At 37.4% G+C, this 21,884-nt stretch overlaps 1 protein-coding gene across 1 annotated transcript; it reads right to left on the minus strand.

Annotated features, from left to right (window-relative positions):
* Positions 1 to 71: 71 nt before the first annotated feature.
* On the minus strand, positions 72 to 18,897 carry LOC137387605 (uncharacterized). Its single transcript, XM_068074071.1, has 9 exons — positions 18,734 to 18,897; positions 17,170 to 17,243; positions 14,426 to 14,521; positions 10,152 to 10,214; positions 7,753 to 7,978; positions 5,711 to 5,822; positions 4,497 to 4,847; positions 1,537 to 1,721; positions 72 to 730 (listed from the first exon to the last, which is right to left on the minus strand). Exons 1-9 carry the CDS (start codon positions 18,793 to 18,795, stop codon positions 727 to 729), a joined length of 1,173 nt encoding a protein of 390 aa, XP_067930172.1. The 5' UTR covers positions 18,796 to 18,897; the 3' UTR covers positions 72 to 726.
* Positions 18,898 to 21,884: the final 2,987 nt, after the last annotated feature.

A 21,884-nucleotide genomic window follows, 5' to 3' on the forward strand; every position in this document is an offset into this window, starting at 1 on the left:
AGTTGTTCAACGGTTGCTGTTCATACATTATATATAAGAGGAAGCGCATTGTTGAAGTGATAGCTTCAACGGGAGCGAGTCTGATGCAGAGGCAATTCATATAGTCATATGATTATATAATAAATGAAACTTACAATCCTATAAAATACAATCAGTATGATTAGGTATGTAGGCACAGCATGACGAGTTGTGAAAATAAATATATAATCGAAATGCTTTAAATACCATACAATTAAAATTAGATTAAGGAGCCCATGTGCTCAGAGTTACATATGCAAATTTGCGGTATACAAAATATGAATGTTAACATTCTTTGTAGAGATAACAAGCCTAAATAGAGCAGTACAATCAGTAAAGGAACAGCACACATGACATTCAGAAGAACGCAAAAATTCATGCCTAGAATATATCATAGCAAAAGTCATTTAAGGGTAAAGAACATGGTGACAAACAAAATCTTTGCAATGAGCTGCGTACAGATGAGATGTGTACAGATGAGCTGCGTACAAGGCCACTTGATAAGTGATGAGTTGACCCTCGTCATACGCATCTGCATATGTAGAGTCATACGGTCACCTTGGTTTAGTTCAGTCAACAGCCAGTGATGAATTTACAAAGACAGGCAAAAAATGAAGTGTGAGAAAGAAATAAAAATGGTTTGAGACGCCCGGCAAGAACGATGTGGAGGGAGAGAGACGTTGACCTTTCAGCAGTCTTTGGAGGGAGTTATCTAAAATATCATCATCAACATAGACAAATAATGGAAATTTCTTCCATCTGGTATCTATGGCCATACTTATCCTATAATCTCATAATGCTACCTTCTGCCTACAGCCAGCAACAATGCATTTACAACGACATGATCTAGAATAGTCCCAAACAGATCAGTAAGTTTAACGACCTTTTAGGCAGTCATTCAAATGCCATTGATTATGCAGTATCCTACTAACATATTGACTCTGTACTATCCCTACTAACATTGGCTACATACTATCTCTACTAACGTACTGACTATGTAGTATCTCTATTAACATATTGACTATGTAGTATCTCTACTAACATATTGACTATGTACTCTCTCTACTAACATATTGACTATGTATTACCCCTACTAACATATTGACTATGTACTCTCTCTACTAACATATTGACTATGTAGTATCTCTATTAACATATTGACTATGTACTATCTCTACTAACATATTGACTATGTACTCTCTCTACTAACATATTGACTATGTATTACCCCTACTAACATATTGACTATGTACTCTCTCTATTAACATATTGACTATGTAGTATCTCTATTAACATATTGACTATGTACTATCTCTACTAACATAGTGACTATGTACTCTCTCTACTAACATATTGACTATGTACTACCCCTACTAACATTGACTATGTAGTATCTGTACAAACATATTGACTATGTAGTGTGTAGTATTAAAAAGCATTTAAGAATACCAGTGAATCACACAACTCGTACTGAAACTTTTCAAAAGACAACTATCACAAACTGCTACTAACTCATACCTGTCATGCTCCGTGACTGGCACAGCGTCTACAAATATGGGATTCTGTTTAACAGAAGTCAGTTTATGAGTATTGCTTGGCATGTGCTGCATGTCTGAGTGGGAATGTATCCAGATATCACAGGGTTGAGCGGAGAGAACCTCTCCATCATCCAGGGTAATGGAAAGCATGACTTGGTACTGGCACTGCATGATATAGTAAAGCTACTAAATGGCGCTTACAGTAGTGTTACTAGTTATCTTACAGTAGAGTTACTAGTTATCTTACAGTAGTGTTACTAGTTATCTTACAGTAGTGTTGCTAGTTATCTTACGGTAGTGTTGCTAGTTATCTTACGGTAGTGTTGCTAGTTATCTTACGGTAGTGTTACTAGTTATCTTACAGTAGTGCTACTAGTTACCTTACAGTAGTGCTACTAGTTACCTTACAGTAGTGTTTCTAGTTATCTTACAGTAATGTTACTAGTTATCTTACAGTAGTGTTACTAGTTATCTTACAGCAGTGTTACTAGTTATCTTACGGTAGTGTTTCTAGCTATCTTACAGTAGTGTTACTAGTTATCTTACGGTATGAAAGTTGGCATAATGCCCACAAACAGTGTTCAAAGACGCTTCTGTCTTGACTTACTAAATATTTCAAACTGATCCTTATCTAAAGTGCCAAGATCTTTTCAATCTGCTACACAATTCATCTAGTTGCGTATTTCAACAGTCTCGAGCGTATCAAAAGTCAGTTTGAATTGAAACTAATTCTTCTTTATAATTTTCGATCATGTAATTTTAATTATTTGACAAACAAACAAAATATTTTTCATTTCTTGAAGGTGTTGCAACTCATCCGTAAATAGTTTTAACTGATCTACTACGCAAGCAGCAGTATAAATTGTGAACCTGTCAATGTTAGAGCGTATGATTGCATAAAGCAGGGCTAGAATAGTAACTCTAAAGTTAGTTTTAGCAAAGAGGAATTAAAATTTAAAAAATCCTGTAAATCTCCATGAAGGGAAGATCTCCATAAATAAAAAAGGCTTTACAAACTAGCAAGAATTCATGGTAGACATCTCTACCTTAACATAACAACAACTAATGCTTAGTAGTCAACATGGTACACAGTCTATATAACACCAATGTGCCCAGAATACAATACTGATACAATATCTGACACAATACTGCATGTGTTATCTGATACAATATTGCATGTGTTATCTGATACAATATTGCATGAGTTATCTGACACAATATTGCATGTGTTATCTGATACAATACTGCATGTGTTATCTGATACAATACTGCATGTGTTATATGATACAATACTGCATGTGTTATCTGACACAATATTGCATGTGTTATCTGATGCAATATTGCATGTGTTATCTGATACAATATTGCATGTGTTATCTGACACAATACTGCATGTTTTAGCTGATACAATACTGCATGTGTTATCTGATACAATACTGCATGTGTTATCTGATGCAATACTGCATGTTTTAGCTGATACAATACTGCATGTGTTATCTGATACAATACTGCATGTGTTATCTGAAACAATACTGCATGTGCTATCTGACACAATACTGCATGTGTTATCTGACACAATACTGCATGCGTTATCTGACACAATACTGCATGTGTTATCTGACACAATACTGCATGTGTTATCTGGTAAGATACTCCATGTATTATCTGACACAATACCGCATGTGTTATTTGGTAAGATACTCCATGTATTATCTGACACAATACCGCATGTGTTATCTGGTAAGATACTCCATGTATTATCTGACACAATACTCCATGTGCTGTTTGACACAACACTGTGTGTGCTATTCGTTATGTAACTAAGCATAATATGTATCATAGCATGAACCATAACATGTAGCATAATCTATAGTATAATATGTAGCATAACATGTACAGCGCACCTTCGGGATATGATTTTAATCTGTTTCAGGGTTGGCATGGTAAAGCAAAAAAATCGTAGGTGGGATATAGAAACCATAGTAATTATATAATACAAACACCCCCTAGTAAAAACCATCAAAATTTTATATAAATGCTGTGCATATTAAAAATTAGTACCAAAATAGTATTTTAACCTAAGTAACTATAGTTACCTAGAGTAATTAAAGTATATTTAGTGTATTTATTGGTTATGATCTGCATTAAAATGTAACTTTACAATGTGCTATGTGCAATACGTACCGTAGGAGTTATTATTACCTTCGAGACAGATGTACGAATAACATAGACTTTGAATTCAACTTGAATGAATTTAGCTAACTAAACACACACTTAAAGATAAGTTTTAGTCTGTATTTTTAATTATTTTACTGAACTTCAACTTTTTATCACTAAAATTTTATCACCTATCAGTTTCATTTTTACTATAAATTTTAGCCAACCTCATTAAAACCAATTTTAATTTGCCAAGAAATCCCGAATGGTGATGTTCTCAAAAATTTCTGTTTAACACTTACGTATGAAGTAGATTTTTGTTAGCAGGTTAAGAGAAGTTGTGTGACCCCTGACATTCTGTTTGAAGGAATCGTAACTCCAACTTTGCTACTGGTTTTCAAAAGAAAATATTACCGTTTTTCGCACGAGAAATGCTGAACTGAGAGAAGTCAGCCATTGTGTTCATTTCCAGCATTGTGAAAATGTTTTTGGTAAACAGCATTTCGACGTCTTTGTTATTTCGACGTACATAATAAGCACATTGATGGCCAAATTTGAACTCGAGTGAAAAGTTTGTTGAATTCGTATGGTGAAATAAGATTCGTATGGCGAAGTGGAAAAATCATCATATTCCACTTCGTAAGGCGAGAAAATTGTATAACAGGGTAATCGTATCCTGAGGGCGCACTGTATTATAATGCGTATCATGCAAGCCAAGGTTTAAAGTTTAGGTGTGAAATTCAGTTAACTTTTTAATGGCTCCTTGAAGTTTAAAAAGCCTACCTTGATAGTTGTACCATAGGTGCTGCCCTCGAGCTTATGCTTGGCATCACATTTGCTAAGATCAAATATTACCGAGCAGCAAGGTTTGTCACAGATCTCCTCAGAGAGTATCACTCTTTGCCACTCAGAAGATGACTTGACAGCCTTCGAGTTGCCATCGCACTGGACTGTATTGGAGTTGTGCTCACGCTTGACTGTGTTAGAGCCGCCCTCACACTGAACTGCATTGGAGTTAAGGTCAGTCTGGTCCAGTGGTTTGCCGAACTCACCTTGATAGCAGTTTCCTGTTACAAACTGCATGACACTTTCCGTAAATACGCATTGACCACAAAGACTCATCACCTGAATAAGCTGCAAAACAATACAAAAACAGTTTTAACAAGCAGCAAGTGTTACTAAACCATACAAAGTCAGAGATTAATTATCAATGATGCGCCAACAAGTTCATTAAATAGGTCTGTAAGGTTCCAATTGAAACTAGAGCCAATTTCTTTTAACATATTTTATCCAACTAGATTACTCCAAAGCAGCTTTTAGCAAAAACTGCAGTGACACCACCCATACCAAGACCATCCACAGTGGTCTTGGTATGGGTAGTTACTAGAACCTAACAGTTTGATTTACTCTATTCATCCACAAATATTTATTAAAATTATTGTCTGCAAAAAATATTCATAAATGAACAAGAGACAGAAATGGTAAATATCATAATACTACTTCAAACTCTACAAAACTACTGTTCACCAAATTGCCTTCTAATCGATTCTTGCCATAAATTAGTCTTCCTGATAGGGGGTTATCATGAAGACCGCTGCAAAAGGGTGCAATCGTAAACAAGTGCAAGCTAGAATTTAACAATCATCAATCCTATCAAATCCTACAATTTTTTCAATCTTCAGTTAGACCATGACTTAAGGTCACCTGAACCGACAGACTTTTCATCTAGTAATTACATGGACCTACTAGTCACACATGTCTAGCAGTTACCGGGAGGCAGATGCCCAGAGCATCAGACAATGTCTTGTCAATTGTGTTAAATTTTTCAGTAGTTTTGGGCAAACCAGTGGAGTCAACATGTGTCAGCATTAGCCTTTGACATGTGTCAGCATTAACAGTCGACACATGTCAGCAATAGCAGTCGACATGTGTCAGTATCAGCAGTCAACATATGTCAGCATTAGCAGTCGACATGTGTCAGTGTTAACAAGCAGTACCTTCAGTGTTCTCTTCACGATCCTGCAGGTCTTGAATGAGTTCTGTATAGTAACATCAAAAACCAGTTGACTGGCAAATGTGTGGTCTTTATCCAAGAAATCTTTTTGCAGACTGAAATATGTGATATAGAGTCAATCATAAATGACAGTCAATTACTAGAGGGTGACATACAAACTAACGGCTGCCAGCTGACTATAGAGAGATACTAACGGCTGTCAGCTGACTATAGAGAGAAACTAACGGCTGCCAGCTGACTATAGAGAGATACTAACGGCTGTCAGCTGACTATAGAGAGAAACTAACGGCTGCCAGCTGACTAAAGAGAGATAGACTAGATGAGGAGAATAAAATTTTGCAGTTTGATTGTGAGAGATAAATGCAAAAGAAGTCGGCATAAAATTCATTGATTAATAATAATTACTTATAAAAAGAAAACTGAGTTGCGTATATCATTAGCCAATAAAATTTAATAGTCAGTTAAGGGTAGTAAAAGAACCGATGAAGGGCAGATCTATTGGTTTTCATTTGAAACTTTATTAAAAACAAACTGAAAGACTTCTGAGTAAAATTATCATACAATTTGTACTCGGCCATTAGCAGTTACGGCTGATACAACTCACAACTAACTAGCAATTACAGCTGATACAACTCACAACTAACTAGTAATTACAGCTGATACAACTCACAACTAACTAGCAATTACAGCTGATACAACTCACAACTATCTAGCAATTACAGCTGATACAACTCACAACTAACTAGCAATTACAGCTAATACAACTCACAACTAACTAGCAATTACAGCTGATACAACTCACAACTAACTAGCAATTACAGCTGATACAACTCACAACTAACTAGCAATTACAGCTGATACAACTCACAACTAACTAGGAATTACAGCTGATACAACTCACAACTAACTAGCAATTACAGCTGATACAACTCACAACTAACTAGCAATTACAGCTGATACAACTCACAACTATCTAGCAATTACAGCTAATACAACTCACAACTAACTAGCAATTACAGCTAATACAACTCACAACTAACTAGCAATTACAGCTGATACAACTCACAACTATCTAGCAATTACAGCTAATACAACTCACAACTAACTAGCAATTACAGCTAATACACCTCACAACTAACTAGCAATTACAGCTGATACAACTCACAACTAACTAGCAATTACAGCTGATACAACTCACAACTATCTAGCAATTACAGCTGATACAACTCACAACTAACTAGCAATTACAGCTGATACAACTCAATGCTAACTTGTAGGAAGAAAGGAAACTTCGCAGCAATGATTCATAAAATTTATGAAAATGACAATCAAACCAACCAGCAAAGTATAACATCACTCAATATTTCATATCTGCTACAGAAAAGCCTATGAACACACTTAAACAGGGAGCAACACCTTTGTAGGTCTATATCTTGATGACTGTTTTTAAAAGTGCCCTCAAAGATCCGAGCGCCATGCAAGCGGAGAAAATCTTCCCTAACCACACGATCATTCTTCTAACCACATGTCTAACATCCCGCTTACCTGCATTCTAAAACAACCACATGTCTAACATCCCACTGACCTGCACTCTAAAACAACCACATGTCTAACATCCCACTGACCTGCACTCTAAAAGAACCACACGCCTAACATCCCACTTACCTGCACTCCAAAACAACCACATGCCTAACATTCCACTTACCTGCACTCTAAAACAACCACATGTCTAACATCCCACTTACCTGCATTCTAAAACAACCACATGTCTAACATCCCACTGACCTGCACTCTAAAACAACCACATGTCTAACATCCCACTGACCTGCACTCTAAAACAACCACACGCCTAACATCCCACTTACCTGCACTCCAAAACAACCACATGCCTAACATTCCACTTACCTGCACTCTAAAACAACCACATGTCTAACATCCCACTTACCTGCACTCTCAAACAACCACATGTCTAACATCCCACTTACCTGCACTCTCAAACAACCACATGTCTAAAATCCCACTTACCTGCACTCTAAGACAACGTGAGCCTTGGTCAGCCCTAGGAACTGTTTCACTTCAAACTTTTGGCACGTCTTGGTCGGACTAGAAGACCCCGTGTTGCCGATAGGAGACTGTTGGCTAACCACAATGCTATCATAATCCCTCAGGTCTTCATCCTCGACGACATACGCGTGTACTGTGTAGTCTATGCCCAGCACCCAATCATCTAATGTTTCTGAGCTGAATGACCCTAAAGATAATCAGTTCCCCTAGAGAACATTATTTGAGTTATTATCAAAAGACAATCCTTATGCGTTTACTGTACATTATTTAGAAAGCTTGACGTACTCTTGACACGTGTAACAATAGCAAATACATTTCCTTTCCTTGTGCCTGCAAACCCTCTATCTAGTCACTGAGGACAGCTTAGCAACTTTTGCAAGTCTGTAACTGAAAAAAATAAGGTATACTTCGTTATCATTGCCCGGATATAACATGAGACACAAGAGAGGGCAACTCCAAAGTGAAAAGCTTGAAAGCTAATGGCGAAATACTCATCCATCTGGTGGTATTCCACTCTATTTGTCAGTTGCTAAAACCATTCAACCAGGTCAGGAATTTTTTACTTATAAAAACAGACTGCTCATACCGGTCTATCATGGAGTGACAAGTGCTTCTAGTAGGAAAACCAAGTGAGAGTGATGTTCAATATTTAGTAGATGTAAAACTAAAATCTAGCAATCAGATCGTTAAATGCACAAATAGGATCAGTTAGAACCTATGAGTATTTGTGGATAACAACTGTCCACAAAGGCAAACCATAATATGTATGCATTAGAAGGTGACTGCAAACCTTGCATACAAATTACATGAGATGATGAAGAGGATATAAATTATGATTTTGGCTGTGTCATCAGCAAATAAATGCCTGAGTGGTTTCCGGTGGTGCTGACATAAGCGCCTGAGCGGTTGCTACTAGTGCCGACGCAGGCAACTAAATGGTTGCTACTGGCACTGGCTGGTTGCTGGTGGTGCTGTCGAAGGCATCTAACACTGAAATGGCTGTTTGTTAGGATAAAACTCAGCCAATGAGAGCATTTTCCATGAGCTGTCTTTGTTTTAAATAATCATTTAAAGGTGAACATACGAAATTTTAGTAGAAAGTCTGAGTATTCTTCTGTCCTTTGTGATTGTTTTTGATGTCTTAGGTTATCTGACTGCCTAATCTGACAGTTAAAATCGACAAAACTTTGCTAAAGTTAAACTCAAAAGAAATATATGCGCCGAAATGACGTCAGTAGTTTTGCGGCTGCCTGTCTGCCTTGTTATTCATGTTGGCTATTGCTTTGAAATTGCGGCGCCGCATGTCTCTATTCTGTCGGTCTCGATGCCGTAGTGCACAATTATTGACATAATCGCATTTCCACTTGAATCTAAGCGCTGTGATAACGTTTTGTAGATTTTAATCTTGAAACATCCTGGCAGTCAGATCACCTCAAACATTATATAAGTTGAAGATGACGCGTTTTAAAAAAGAATTTATTTCACAAGCTACCGCTGCTTGCATATGCAACAGAAAAGTTCAATAAAAGAATGGAACACGCATCAACTTGTTTTACGCATTAGCCTACTGGCTAATGATTAATGGCTATTATATGATAGCCGAATGGCTCACCTAAAGGCTGGTACACACGGTACACAAGGCAGGTATCGCCGTATATCGATGTTAATCATACAATACGTTGGTGATCGTCTATGACTCTATGATAACAACGTTGACACTACCACAAACCGTCCGCATTTGCATCAGTAAATCGTCCGTGAATAGGTGTTCTCATTATATAATGGGGCTACGGAAACGAAGAAATACTAGCTCAACGGTAACTGTTCGCGATGGCCAATCACCATCACCGATGTGGTACACATTGCACAGGCTGCCGTGGATGCTCGTCGAAATGTCAGAAAATTTTAACATCTTTCTTGATGTGTCCGCCTTGCCTCGATGATCCCATTGGATTGCGAGACACACACTCGATGAATAATTTCCGAGAGGGCAACATTGACATGCGGCGATATAGCATGAACCAGCCATAATGGTGTCCTGCTATAACGAAGAACAAAGGCATTCTGTAGCATCCTCCAGAACCTATCACTTTATACTTAACCACATATATGCTGTTAAATAAAAAATTTTAAAATTATGAACTAAAATTAAAAAATTTTAAATGTTAATAGTAAAATATTTCTGAGAATATGAAATATTCCAAATTGTATCGTAACATGCTGCATGATTACCAAACTATATAAAAACACTTTGAAGTAACACAAATTTTGGTAAGAGGTTTGGGTATTATTTTACACAACTTCAGCGACTCTGACAGCTAATCACAATATAAAAAACAATTACATTTGAAAAAGCTTACCGGGCAGCTTCTGAGGTAACTGGAGCTCAAAGGGAGCCCTGTATGAGCCAAATGGAAATGTATCTGCAAGAGCACAAGGAATATACCATGACAAACTACAAGCACCCAAGGAATATACCATGACAAAGGTTTTTGCCAAATTATTACCAGTGCAAGTTTTTTATGAACTTAATTCTACTGCAACCAAAAATATCTCATTAGGTCGCTACATCCAATCATTCACAATTATTCAATGTAATAACATTTCAAAAAGTCACTTGATTATCTCTCCTCAGCTAACAAAAGTAAGAAGCTTTTATCCTGAGATAAGATGGGATTTAAGATGATACAAACATTTTGAATGAAGATAATATCAATGTGTGATTTCATTTGAAAGTTTACTTTTCCTGTTAAAGCCACAAAGACAAATTGGTTGGTGCATAGCCAAGCATCACATATGAGCCTTTGTTATTATTATAATTATATTAGCCATAATTTATTTAACGAACACAGCATTTATTGATAAAATTATTCCCTGACAAGTCCTGCTACGTGTATTTTGTTTCCAAAGTTCTTCAAGCTGGAAGAAGACAAGGTTTTACAGTTTCAGAGTAATACCAAGGCTGGTTTAAAAGTCCTCAGAATTATTTAAGTTGCCAAATTCACTACAGTGCAGTGTTGAGCTATAAACGGTGACTTTCAACTTCTTTTTAACCACTACTAACACTGATGTCAGCACTGATAGGGTGTCGGCACTGATAGGGTGTGGCACTGATAGGGTGTCAGCGCTGATAGGGTGTCAGCGCTGATAGGGTGTGGCACTGATAAGGTGTTAGCGCTGATAGGGTGTGGCACTGACAAGGTGTCGGCACTGATAGGGTGTGGCACTGATAAGGTGTCGGCACTGATAGGGTGTGGCACTGATAAGGTGTCGACAATGATAAGGTGTCAGCGCTGATAGGGTGTCAGCGCTGATAGGGTGTCAGCGCTGATAGGGTGTCAGCGCTGATAGGGTGTGGCGCTGATAAGGTGTCAGCGCTGATAGGGTGTGGCACTGATAAGGTGTCGGCACTGATAGGGTGTGGCACTGATAGGGTGTCGGCACTGATAAGGTGTCAGCGCTGATAGGGTGTCAGCGCTGATAGGTGTGTCAGCACTAATAGGGTGTCAGTGCTGATACGGTGTCGACACTGATAGGGTGTCGACACTGATAGAGTCAGCACTGAAAGGGAGTGCACTGATAGTAGCTGATACTGCATTAAATCAAACAAAATAATGCTTCCTACAAATTCCTTCCCATTACTAATGCTTTAAGACTGAATTTGCTGCTGGAAGAGCTGAAACTGACAGACTCAGCTTATTTGATTGGTGATGCTGGAGAACAATAGATTATGGTCTCCGCGCGAATCTTCATTAGTAACATGAGTAAGTTAGTCACCAACAGCTCAGCATGTTTCTATAGAATTATTTAAACAGGGCACATTCCTGTTCCTAATTCTTGATCGACTTGAACAAAGAATCTGATCGTGTTTCAACCTAACATCCCCGTATCCGCAGTAAATTCCCCTTGAAACGCTCAAAAGTTTGAATCCAATGAATGAAACTTCGTATTTAAAAATTTGTGTAGTAATTCGATATCCTTTTGGGCTTCAGTCCTTGACGCAATATATTTGCACCGAATATGAGTCGGAAATAATTGGAAAGAATGAAAACTGGTAAAGGATCTGAAAACTTTAAATGTGATATGTGTGTGTATGCGTAGGGAATGAAGGATGCGATATGTGTGTGTATGCGCAGGGAATGAAGGACCTGATATGTGTGTGTATGCCCAGGGAATGAAGGACCTGATATGTGTGTGTATGCACAGGGAATGAAGGATGTGATATGTGTGTGTATGCGTAGGGAATGAAGGATGTGATATGTGTGTGTATGCACAGGGAATGAAAGATGTGATATGTGTGTGTATGCGTAGGGAATGAAGGATGTGATATGTGTGTGTATGCACAGGGAATGAAGGATGTGATATGTGTGTGTATGCGTAGGGAATAAAGGATGTGATATATGTGTGTATGCGCGGGGAATAAAGTATGTGATATGTGTGTGTATGCGCAGGGAATGAAGGATGTTATATTTGTGTGTAGGCACAGGGAATAAAGGATGTGATATGTGTGTGTATGCACAGGGAATGAAAGATGTGATATGTGTGTGTATGCGTAGGGAATGAAGGATGTGATATGTGTGTGTATGCACAGGGAATGAAGGATGTGATATGTGTGTGTATGCGTAGGGAATGAAGGATGTGATATGTGTGTGTATGCACAGGGAATGAAGGATGTGATATGTGTGTGTATGCGTAGGGAATAAAGGATGTGATATATGTGTGTATGCGCGGGGAATGAAGGATGTGATATGTGTGTGTATGCGCAGGGAATGAAGGATGTTATATTTGTGTGTAGGCACAGGGAATAAAGGATGTGATATGTGTGTGTATGCACAGGGAATGAAAGATGTGATATGTGTGTGTATGCGTAGGGAATGAAGGATGTGATATGTGTGTGTATGCACAGGGAATGAAGGATGTGATGTGTGTGTATGCGTAGGGAATAAAGGATGTGATATATGTGTGTATGCGCGGGGAATGAAGGATGTGATATGTGTGTGTATGCGCAGGGAATGAAAAACCTGATATGCGTGTGTATGCGCAGGGAATGAAGGATGTGATATATATGTTTATTTATGTCCAATAAGTACACCTTCACTTAACCCAGGTAAGTACGCTTTCACTTAACCCCGGTAAGTACACTTTCACTTAACCCAGGTAAGTACACTTTCACTTAACCCAGGTAAGTACACTTTCACTTAACCCAGGTAAGTACACTTTCACTTAACCCAGGTAAGTACACTTTCACTTAACCCAGGTAAGTAAACTAACTTATCTACTTAACAACAGTTTCGTATTTGTACCAGCCCTTTTAGTTTTATTCATGAGATTCTAAGGCTTCAAGAAACTTTGAATGTCTTCTGTTAGAAATTACTTTGGATGTAGAGTCAGACATTTGATCAGATTTGACATCGCAGCCCCGAAAATTCGTATGTTGATGCGATTGTAAGCAAAGGTGTGGCTGAACTTCACTACTGAACCTTACAGTAAAATTCTGCGGTTGCTTAAACAACAAAATTAAACATCTATTAAAATTGCAGAGCCCAAATGATGAGACAACCAACATCCTCTTCAGCTCTCCGCTTATGATGCGACAACCAACATCCTCTTCAGCTCTCCGCTTATGATGAGACAACCAACATCCTCTTCAGCTCTCCGCTTATGATGAGACAACCAACATCCTCTTCAGCTCTCCGCTTATGATGCGACAACCAACATCCTCTTCAGCTCTCCGCTTATGATGCGACAACCAACATCCTCTTCAGCTCTCCGCTTATGATGAGACAACCAACATCCTCTTCAGCTCTCCGCTTATGATGAGAAAACCAACATCCTCTTCAGCTCTCCGCTTATGATGAGACAACCAACATCCTCTTCAGCTCTCCGCTTATGATGAGACAACCAACATCCTCTTCAGCTCTCCGCTTATGATGAGACAACCAACATCCTCTTCAGCTCTCCGCTTATGATGAGACAACCAACATTCTCTTCAGCTCTCCGCTTATGATGAGACAACCAACATCCTCTTCAGCTCTCCGCTTATGATGAGACAACCAACATCCTCTTCAGCTCTCCGCTTATGATGAGACAACCAACATCCTCTTCAGCTCTCCGCTTATGATGAGAAAACCAACATCCTCTTCAGCTCTCCGCTTATGATGAGACAACCAACATCCTCTTCAGCTCTCCGCTTATGATGAGACAACCAACATCTTCTTCAGCTCTCCGCTTATGATGAGACAACCAACATCCTCTTCAGCTCTCCGCTTATGATGAGACAACCAACATCCTCTTCAGCTCTCCGCTTATGATGAGACAACCAACATCCTCTTCAGCTCTCCGCTTATGATGAGACAACCAACATCCTCTTCAGCTCTCCGCTTATGATGAGACAACCAACATCCTCTTCAGCTCTCCGCTTATGATGCGACCATTCTACTAGTTCAGCGAGAAAGGGCAGATGTAACAGAGTGCCCTACAGCCCTACAGTGCACCGCCGGGTTATGATGCCCCGTTTTACGTTACCTTACGATGCCAACGCTGGAACAAATTCATGTTGTATGGCTGGGAACAGCCACCTATCCATAAACTTGGGAAGTAGACTGAAAAATGCCTGCAGTGAAGTTGTACTTACCATGTGCTTGCCAGAGAATTGCATCACAATTTGGTATCAACTCTTGGGTATAAACCTCGGTTTGTCTCCCAGAATAAACTCTGCTCAGTTTTTCACCTGTATATAGTAGAAAAGTCAAAATATTGTTTTAAATGATAACATTTTGTTGTACTCTTATGTATTGTCATACATAAAATTCAATAGTTATTCTTATTTATTCAGCCAGAGTTAAACATGACCATGTCTACTAACATTAGTGAAATCTTCAGTGCAGACCTACTAAATGATAAGGTACTATTAAATTGTAGCCAACTACAGTGTCACCAAATTTGCAACATTAGAAGTCATTTTGGCCAATCATAAAACTGCTAGGCTTCCCATGTCTTCCATTCATGCTTTTTGATGAAACTATTGGAGATGTCAAGGCCCTCAGACTAGATAGTACTATAAATTGACTAATTAAAGTGAGAAAAATTTGGTTACGAACCTAAATGAGACAGTCAGAGGATTTAAAAACAACTTATAATTTCAAAGACTCTGAAAATAACTAGCTAAGCTTCAAACTAGCCGTAGACCATAATCTGGCATACTGCCAAACCATCAAGACTGGTCACAGATGGGCTGGCATACTTACTTTCAAACTAGATTATGTATACAAGTATTCCGTCTGCTTTCAGAAAGTTAAAACATCGTAGTACAAAAATCAACAGCAGCTAGTGACAGACTCGCTTACATATATACTTTTAATGTTCAGTAGACACGCTAGTAGCTAAGGCCATGCTACAGAGTAGCAAGTACAACACTCCTATAGTAGCCAAGGTAACACTGCAGAGTAGCAAGTACAGCACTGCTATAGTAGCCAAGGTAACTGTACAGAGTAGCAAGTACAACAATGCTATAGTAGCCAAGGTAACTGTACAGAGTAGCAAGTACAACACTCCTATAGTAGCCAAGGTAACACTGCAAAGTAGCAAGTACAACAATGCTATAGTAGCCAAGGTAACTGTACAGAGTAGCAAGTACAACAATGCCATAGTAGCCAAGGTAACACTACAGAGTAGCAAGTACAACACTCCTATAGTAGCCAAGGTAACACTGCAGAGCAGCAAGTACAACAATGCTATAGTAGCCAAGGTAACTGTACAGAGTAGCAAGTACAACACTCCTATAGTAGCCAAGGTAACACTGCAGAGCAGCAAGTACAACAATGCTATAGTAGCCAAGGTAACTGTACAGAGTAGCAAGTACAACACTCCTATAGTAGCCAAGGTAACTGTACAGAGTAGCGAGTACAACACTGCTATAGTAGCCAAGGTAACTGTACAGAGTAGCGAGTACAACACTGCTATAGTAGCCAAGGTAACACTACAGAGTAGCAAGTACAACACTGCTATAGTAGCCAAGGTAACTGTACAGAGTAGCAAGTACAACAATGCCATAGTAGCCAAGGTAACACTACAGAGTAGCAAGTACAACAATGCTATAGTAGCCAAGGTAACACTGCAGAGCAGCAAGTACAACAATGCTATAGTAGCCAAGGTAACTGTACAGAGTAGCAAGTACAACACTCCTATAGTAGCCAAGGTAACACTGCAGAGCAGCAAGTACAACAATGCTATAGTAGCCAAGGTAACTGTACAGAGTAGCAAGTACAACACTGCTATAGAAGCCAAGGTAACTGTACAGAGTAGCAAGTACAACACTCCTATAGTAGCCAAGGTAACACTGCAGAGCAGCAAGTACAACAATGCTATAGTAGCCAAGGTAACTGTACAGAGTAGCAAGTACAACACTCCTATAGTAGCCAAGGTAACACTGCAGAGCAGCAAGTACAACAATGCTATAGTAGCCAAGGTAACTGTACAGAGTAGCAAGTACAACACTCCTATAGTAGCCAAGGTAACTGTACAGAGTAGTGAGTACAACACTGCTATAGTAGCCAAGGTAACTGTACAGAGTAGCAAGTACAACACTGCTATAGAAGCCAAGGTAACTGTACAGAGTAGCAAGTACAACACTGCTATAGTAGCCAAGGTAACTGTACAGAGTAGCAAGTACAACACTGCTATAGAAGCCAAGGTAACTGTACAGAGTAGCAAGTACAACACTGCTATAGTAGCCAAGGTAACTGTACAGAGTAGCAAGTACAACACTGCTATAGTAGCCAAGGTAACTGTACAGAGTAGCAAGTACAACAATGCTATAGTAGCCAAGGTAACTGTACAGAGTAGCAAGTACAACACTGCTATAGTAGCCAAGGTAACTGCAACATAACATATTTTAAAGTAATTTTATGGGAGCCAGTCTTGCTAATCCAAGAGTTGGAATTTTTTAATTAGATTTCTTCATCCAACATAATAATACAAGATTTGATTAGATGGGTCATTTTGAATTTTACTGTTTTCTATTATTTTAATAACCGACAAAAAACGTCCATTCAAGCCCAGATGGAGTATTTAAAGACAGACAAGTCATCAACTTCTTCAACTTTTAAAATAAACTTAGTAACGGTTTTTGCATCATGATTTCAGGTGAAGCTCTAGTTATACCTTTGTACATGAAGGTATCAACAACTACATATATGCTCTTCTATAACCCAATGCTGAACTACGCCTTCCAATTTTAAACTTGTGAGCAAAATTTTATGGTCAACATATATTATATCAATAATAATCAATGTAATCAATACACAATGCTACCTCATTCAAGTCAAAAATACAGACTACCCTTTATTTGACTAAATGCCATTGCCATACATCACTTACATGTCTCAGTTCCCCGCAGAGATATATGCAAAGACCTTCCTGCTGTGGGAGTGCAGATGTTGAGCCAGACATGACTGAAATTTTATTAACACGTCAACTCAATTGTAAGAAAGAATTGGCGACTTTTTGTGATAAAACAACCAATACACAAATGTTTCTTTGTGAGAGTACCTCCATCTTGATTATCAATGAAATTGAAATACTTGAAACAACAATTAAACAGATCAATTAGTTTGAAAATGATTCAATAGTGAATTCAACAGTAACGCAACAGATGCACAAAGGAATATACATGTATAAGGCATATAAAAAATGTTGTTTTTGTAAAACATATTACATAGTCTTTCATAAAATTGGTCATCTCTCAAAAGATATACCGTTACCTAGAGCATGTAACAGGTCATCTCTCAAAAGATATACCGTTACCTAGAGCATGTAACAGGTCATCTCTCAAAAGATATCGTTACCTAGAGCATGTAACAGTCTAGAAACTTTTTGCTTTCAAGATTCACAATATTTATTGAGGTTTGAGTTGAATGAGCTAGTCACTAGTCACTACAAAAGCCTTATATAGGGTTTGTATATAGCTAGCCCGATGACTGTAACTGGCTCAATGACATCGACCGTGAGCTACTTGTTGTCAATAGAGGACTTGTCACTTCTGTGTAGTAACCGTTTATTGCTTTGCTGACTTTTTGATTAGATTATCACTTAAACTTTGACGAGATGAAGAAGGCCATCACCTAGTTCGGATTTCGTCTCAGTTAAAAGCTATATATAGTAACTCTCCTAAATCAGGCATTTCCAAAAACAAATAAGAATTGACAAGATATTGAGATTAGGAAGACCGGATGTCTTAAAAGGATTTATTAATCAACTTATACAGAAATATATTTTCAGTAATCAATTTGTGAGGTCATCGATTTACAAGATTTAGCTACTGGTGTAGCATACAGTGCATAGTGCCTTACAGCACAGCATTGGGAGTGGCCAAGAGCCATGTGGTGCGCATTTGGTAGACTTCGTACAAAACATTTCTGATTAGTGGGTAGCTAATCAACTAGCCTATCCTATCTGTCTTTAAACAAAATAAAGAAAGTGTGTTTACAGCTCATCCTGAGTTTAGTTTCGCTTTGCAAAAGCTTCATTTTTTATCACAATTTCTTATTCGTTTACTGCTACGGAGGTTTCACTAATTTTAGACCAATGTACTTTGGGTGATTACCTATTGAACAACAGTACTACAGAGAAAGATAATTTAATTTTTATCAGTAATAGTAATGCCGTAAGCTATAAAAACGTTGCTAACTCACTCGACACATTCTCACAGTAGTAGCGAAAATAGCTGAAAAATTGTCTGAGCTCATTCCGCAACACAATAGTAGCCTTTTTATGGTAACAGCTGATACAAAATTTGTTGCTAATAAATTTGATACCATAATATTTTTCAAAGACCATGTGGTTTAAAAGTTTCCATATGGGTCCTTGTCAAATAAAAGGTTTTACCGAATATTTATTTATGCCCCAATAAAAAATTAACTTGGTAGCAAATGATTTAACTAACCCAGTTACATAATCTCCAGGACGGTAGAGTAATGTGTCTGTGACAAGGATTAGCTCATTCATGCCAACGCCATGCGCAGTGCATCCACACTTCTTGTAGTGGATCAGCACTGTTAATTGCTTCTTTACTCTGCAGGATTATGTACTTGGCTACAAGTAGGAATAGTGCTCATAGCTAGTAATAGTGGCAAATATAGTGGATCCAGTACTCCGCCGTGATAGAACTTGCCCAGAGATAGCAGCCGACTGCAGGGCTAGTTTTAAATTTGACTAAACATTTGTAAAGCATTAAAAATCTTTTTACCTAAATCACATTAAAAATTAGCACGCCTTAACTGACTTTGGCAACGTTTAAATTTGATCGAACTTGACGACTGATTTATCGGGGAGGTTAAGATCGACGACAACTGATAACAACTAAAATACTACAGAAACTTGGTAAAGCATCAGTAATCATTAATGAATGAAATAATCAATTGCTATTACAGATATCTAAGCTCTTTGTAGTAAAGCCCTGTTCTGATAGCGGTGTAGAGCAACTCAAGATTTTTGCCACTATGAAATATAAATCTACCCGTAATTATCTAAAGGCAGCAGTTATGACTTGCTATCTGTTGATTTTTGAAGAGTTAGCAATGCATTGTGTAAGTAATTCACATTCACCATCTGGAAACTTGGCAAAAACTAAAACCTTTGATCATTTGATTATCCAACAGAGTAAAAAACAGGTTTGATAATTGATACTTCTTTTTCCCAAATCTTTACCATATCTATAATCTATAATCTATGCTATTCTCATCTGTTTTTCTTTTTACTCAGCACCAATTTGTAACATAATTGTCATTTATTTATCTGCGAAACCTGGTTGAACAGTTTGGAATGTCACTCAGATATTAAAGGATGTAGCATTCACTGACTGTTTACACTGACTCTTTACACTCAAGTATCCTTTTTAATTTGTTTTTTTTACTATTTGATATGGATGATCGTTGCTAATTCTAAATCTACTGTTTGCAGATCTGTATATATATATATATATTTCTCAAAGTATGTCGTCTGTGGATCTGTCATTACAGCTATAGCGCATGCTGATTATTTTACCGATGGGGCCACACGTTACGATGCCCTGTTGAAAAATATTTTTCATGAGATTCGATTATTATATCTGGGGTCAAGGCCAATTCTTCTCGCGCGAACAATTATATTGTCTCCGTATCTATTAAAAGATCCGTATCTATTATCTAACACCATACACATTAAAAGGTATACGTCGCTGAACTCGCCATGGCGAGTTATCCGTTATCCAATATCCGGTATCCGTTATAATAAAAACGATTCATGAAACTTTTGTTAAAAGTTTGAAGTTTACTAAAATACATACTAAAACTTCCTTTAAGTATGTGTTTAGTAAGCTAAATTAATTTAAGTTAGATTCAGCATTTATGTTACACGCCCGTCTCAAAGGTAAAAACTCTCCACATAGTACATTGTAATGTTAGATTATCTTGGAGATCTTAACTACAAAATGCACTGATGTCATTGTAGGTACCTATAGTTACTAAGGTTAACATAGTATTTTGGTACTATTTTTCACTGATAATGATTTTTACCACGAGGTGATTGCATTAGATAATGACTATGAGTTTCTATACCACTCTATGTTTGTCTATAGCCTACGATATTGTCGCATGCAAGTGCTGGCATGTCAATTTTTGCATGCCAGCACTGAAACGAACTGAAATCATGATTGTATACCAAATAATTTTTTATTCTAATCGTAGCAAATTAAACAATATTAAGGCATTACTTGCCAATGATTTCACATTTACATTTAAATACCTTTACATTTTTATTTTCCCTTCTAATTTATTTTAACGAAAAACTTCTTTCAAGTTATGGAGTTTTACACTTACAGTTGTTTGAAAACCTTTACAGTTGTTTTATTTATTTTTAATTTAGTTGTCCTGCACAAAACCTTTTCCTCATGATACGAAGTTTGAAAGTTACAGTTGTTTGACAATGTTTGTAAACTTTTACATTTGTTTTTATTTTCTCTCTTAATTTGTTTCAACTACACAAAGCACTTCTTTTATGATATGTAGTTAGAATGACAAATGTTATTATATGTTAAATACAAATCAATTTACTGTCCAAACACTGTTTTATTTCCCGGGCAACGCCGGGTAGCGCAGCTAGTAATTCTATATTTTCTGTTTGCAGATATAAAAAGTGACTGAGTGATATATTCTGAGTGCCACGGGAATACATTATTAGCTCAACTTTTGCAGTCAACATGTAAAACATTTTTAGAAGTTAATCATCTCAATAGTCAAAATGGTTGGCCATTATGTTGAAACAAAAGTACCAAAATTGTAGTTCAAAAGTATAAATGTATTAAATTGAATAAAGTATAATAATATATATAATAATTTAACTGAAACTTGGTAAAGTCAGTTGAACCACAATAATATAACATTGTTTCAACATCTATTAATAAATCTTTGGAAGCATTTGTGTGATAAAATATAATGAGCCATTGCCTAACCTCTAAATTTAGGCCTACACGCCATATAGATACTGTACTTAGATTTTAGCTAAAAGTTAAAAGTTCACTTTTACAAATAAGTTAAAAAAATTTAAAGAAAAGCAACACATTAATATATAGGCCTAATGCTTTATAATATACTTGACATTTAACCCATCTTCATTATTTTGCTGGTTTGTAGTGGCTTGAATAGTGTACATCAAAAAAGACTCACATTATGTGAACATTGCAAGTACCTATAAAAACTGAAAATCATCCGGCTGAGACAACGTAACAATAGCAATCAGTCTTACAACACTTTTAGGTATGGTAAATACGTGCTAAAATTGGCAATACATGTATAAATGTTGAGATCAGAAAAAGTAAACATAGATTGCAAACTTTAATCGCTTCTGTGAAGTGACCAAATAGTAACTGAGATTAAGCTGATGTTTTTGACAAAAACGCTTTTCGTACGTTTTTGTTCTAGGAAAATGTTGTTTTGTTAATCCTAATTACGGTGAATAATAAACGGCAAGTATGCGGGCTCTCTTTCGCCTGACGAAGTTATTTCTTTTATAAAACTATTGCCTTTGTTAGGTCTGCGATGATTGGTCACGGTTAAATA

This window comes from Watersipora subatra, chromosome 2, assembly GCF_963576615.1.
Source record: "Watersipora subatra chromosome 2, tzWatSuba1.1, whole genome shotgun sequence".
NCBI lineage: Eukaryota > Metazoa > Bryozoa > Gymnolaemata > Cheilostomatida > Watersiporidae > Watersipora > Watersipora subatra.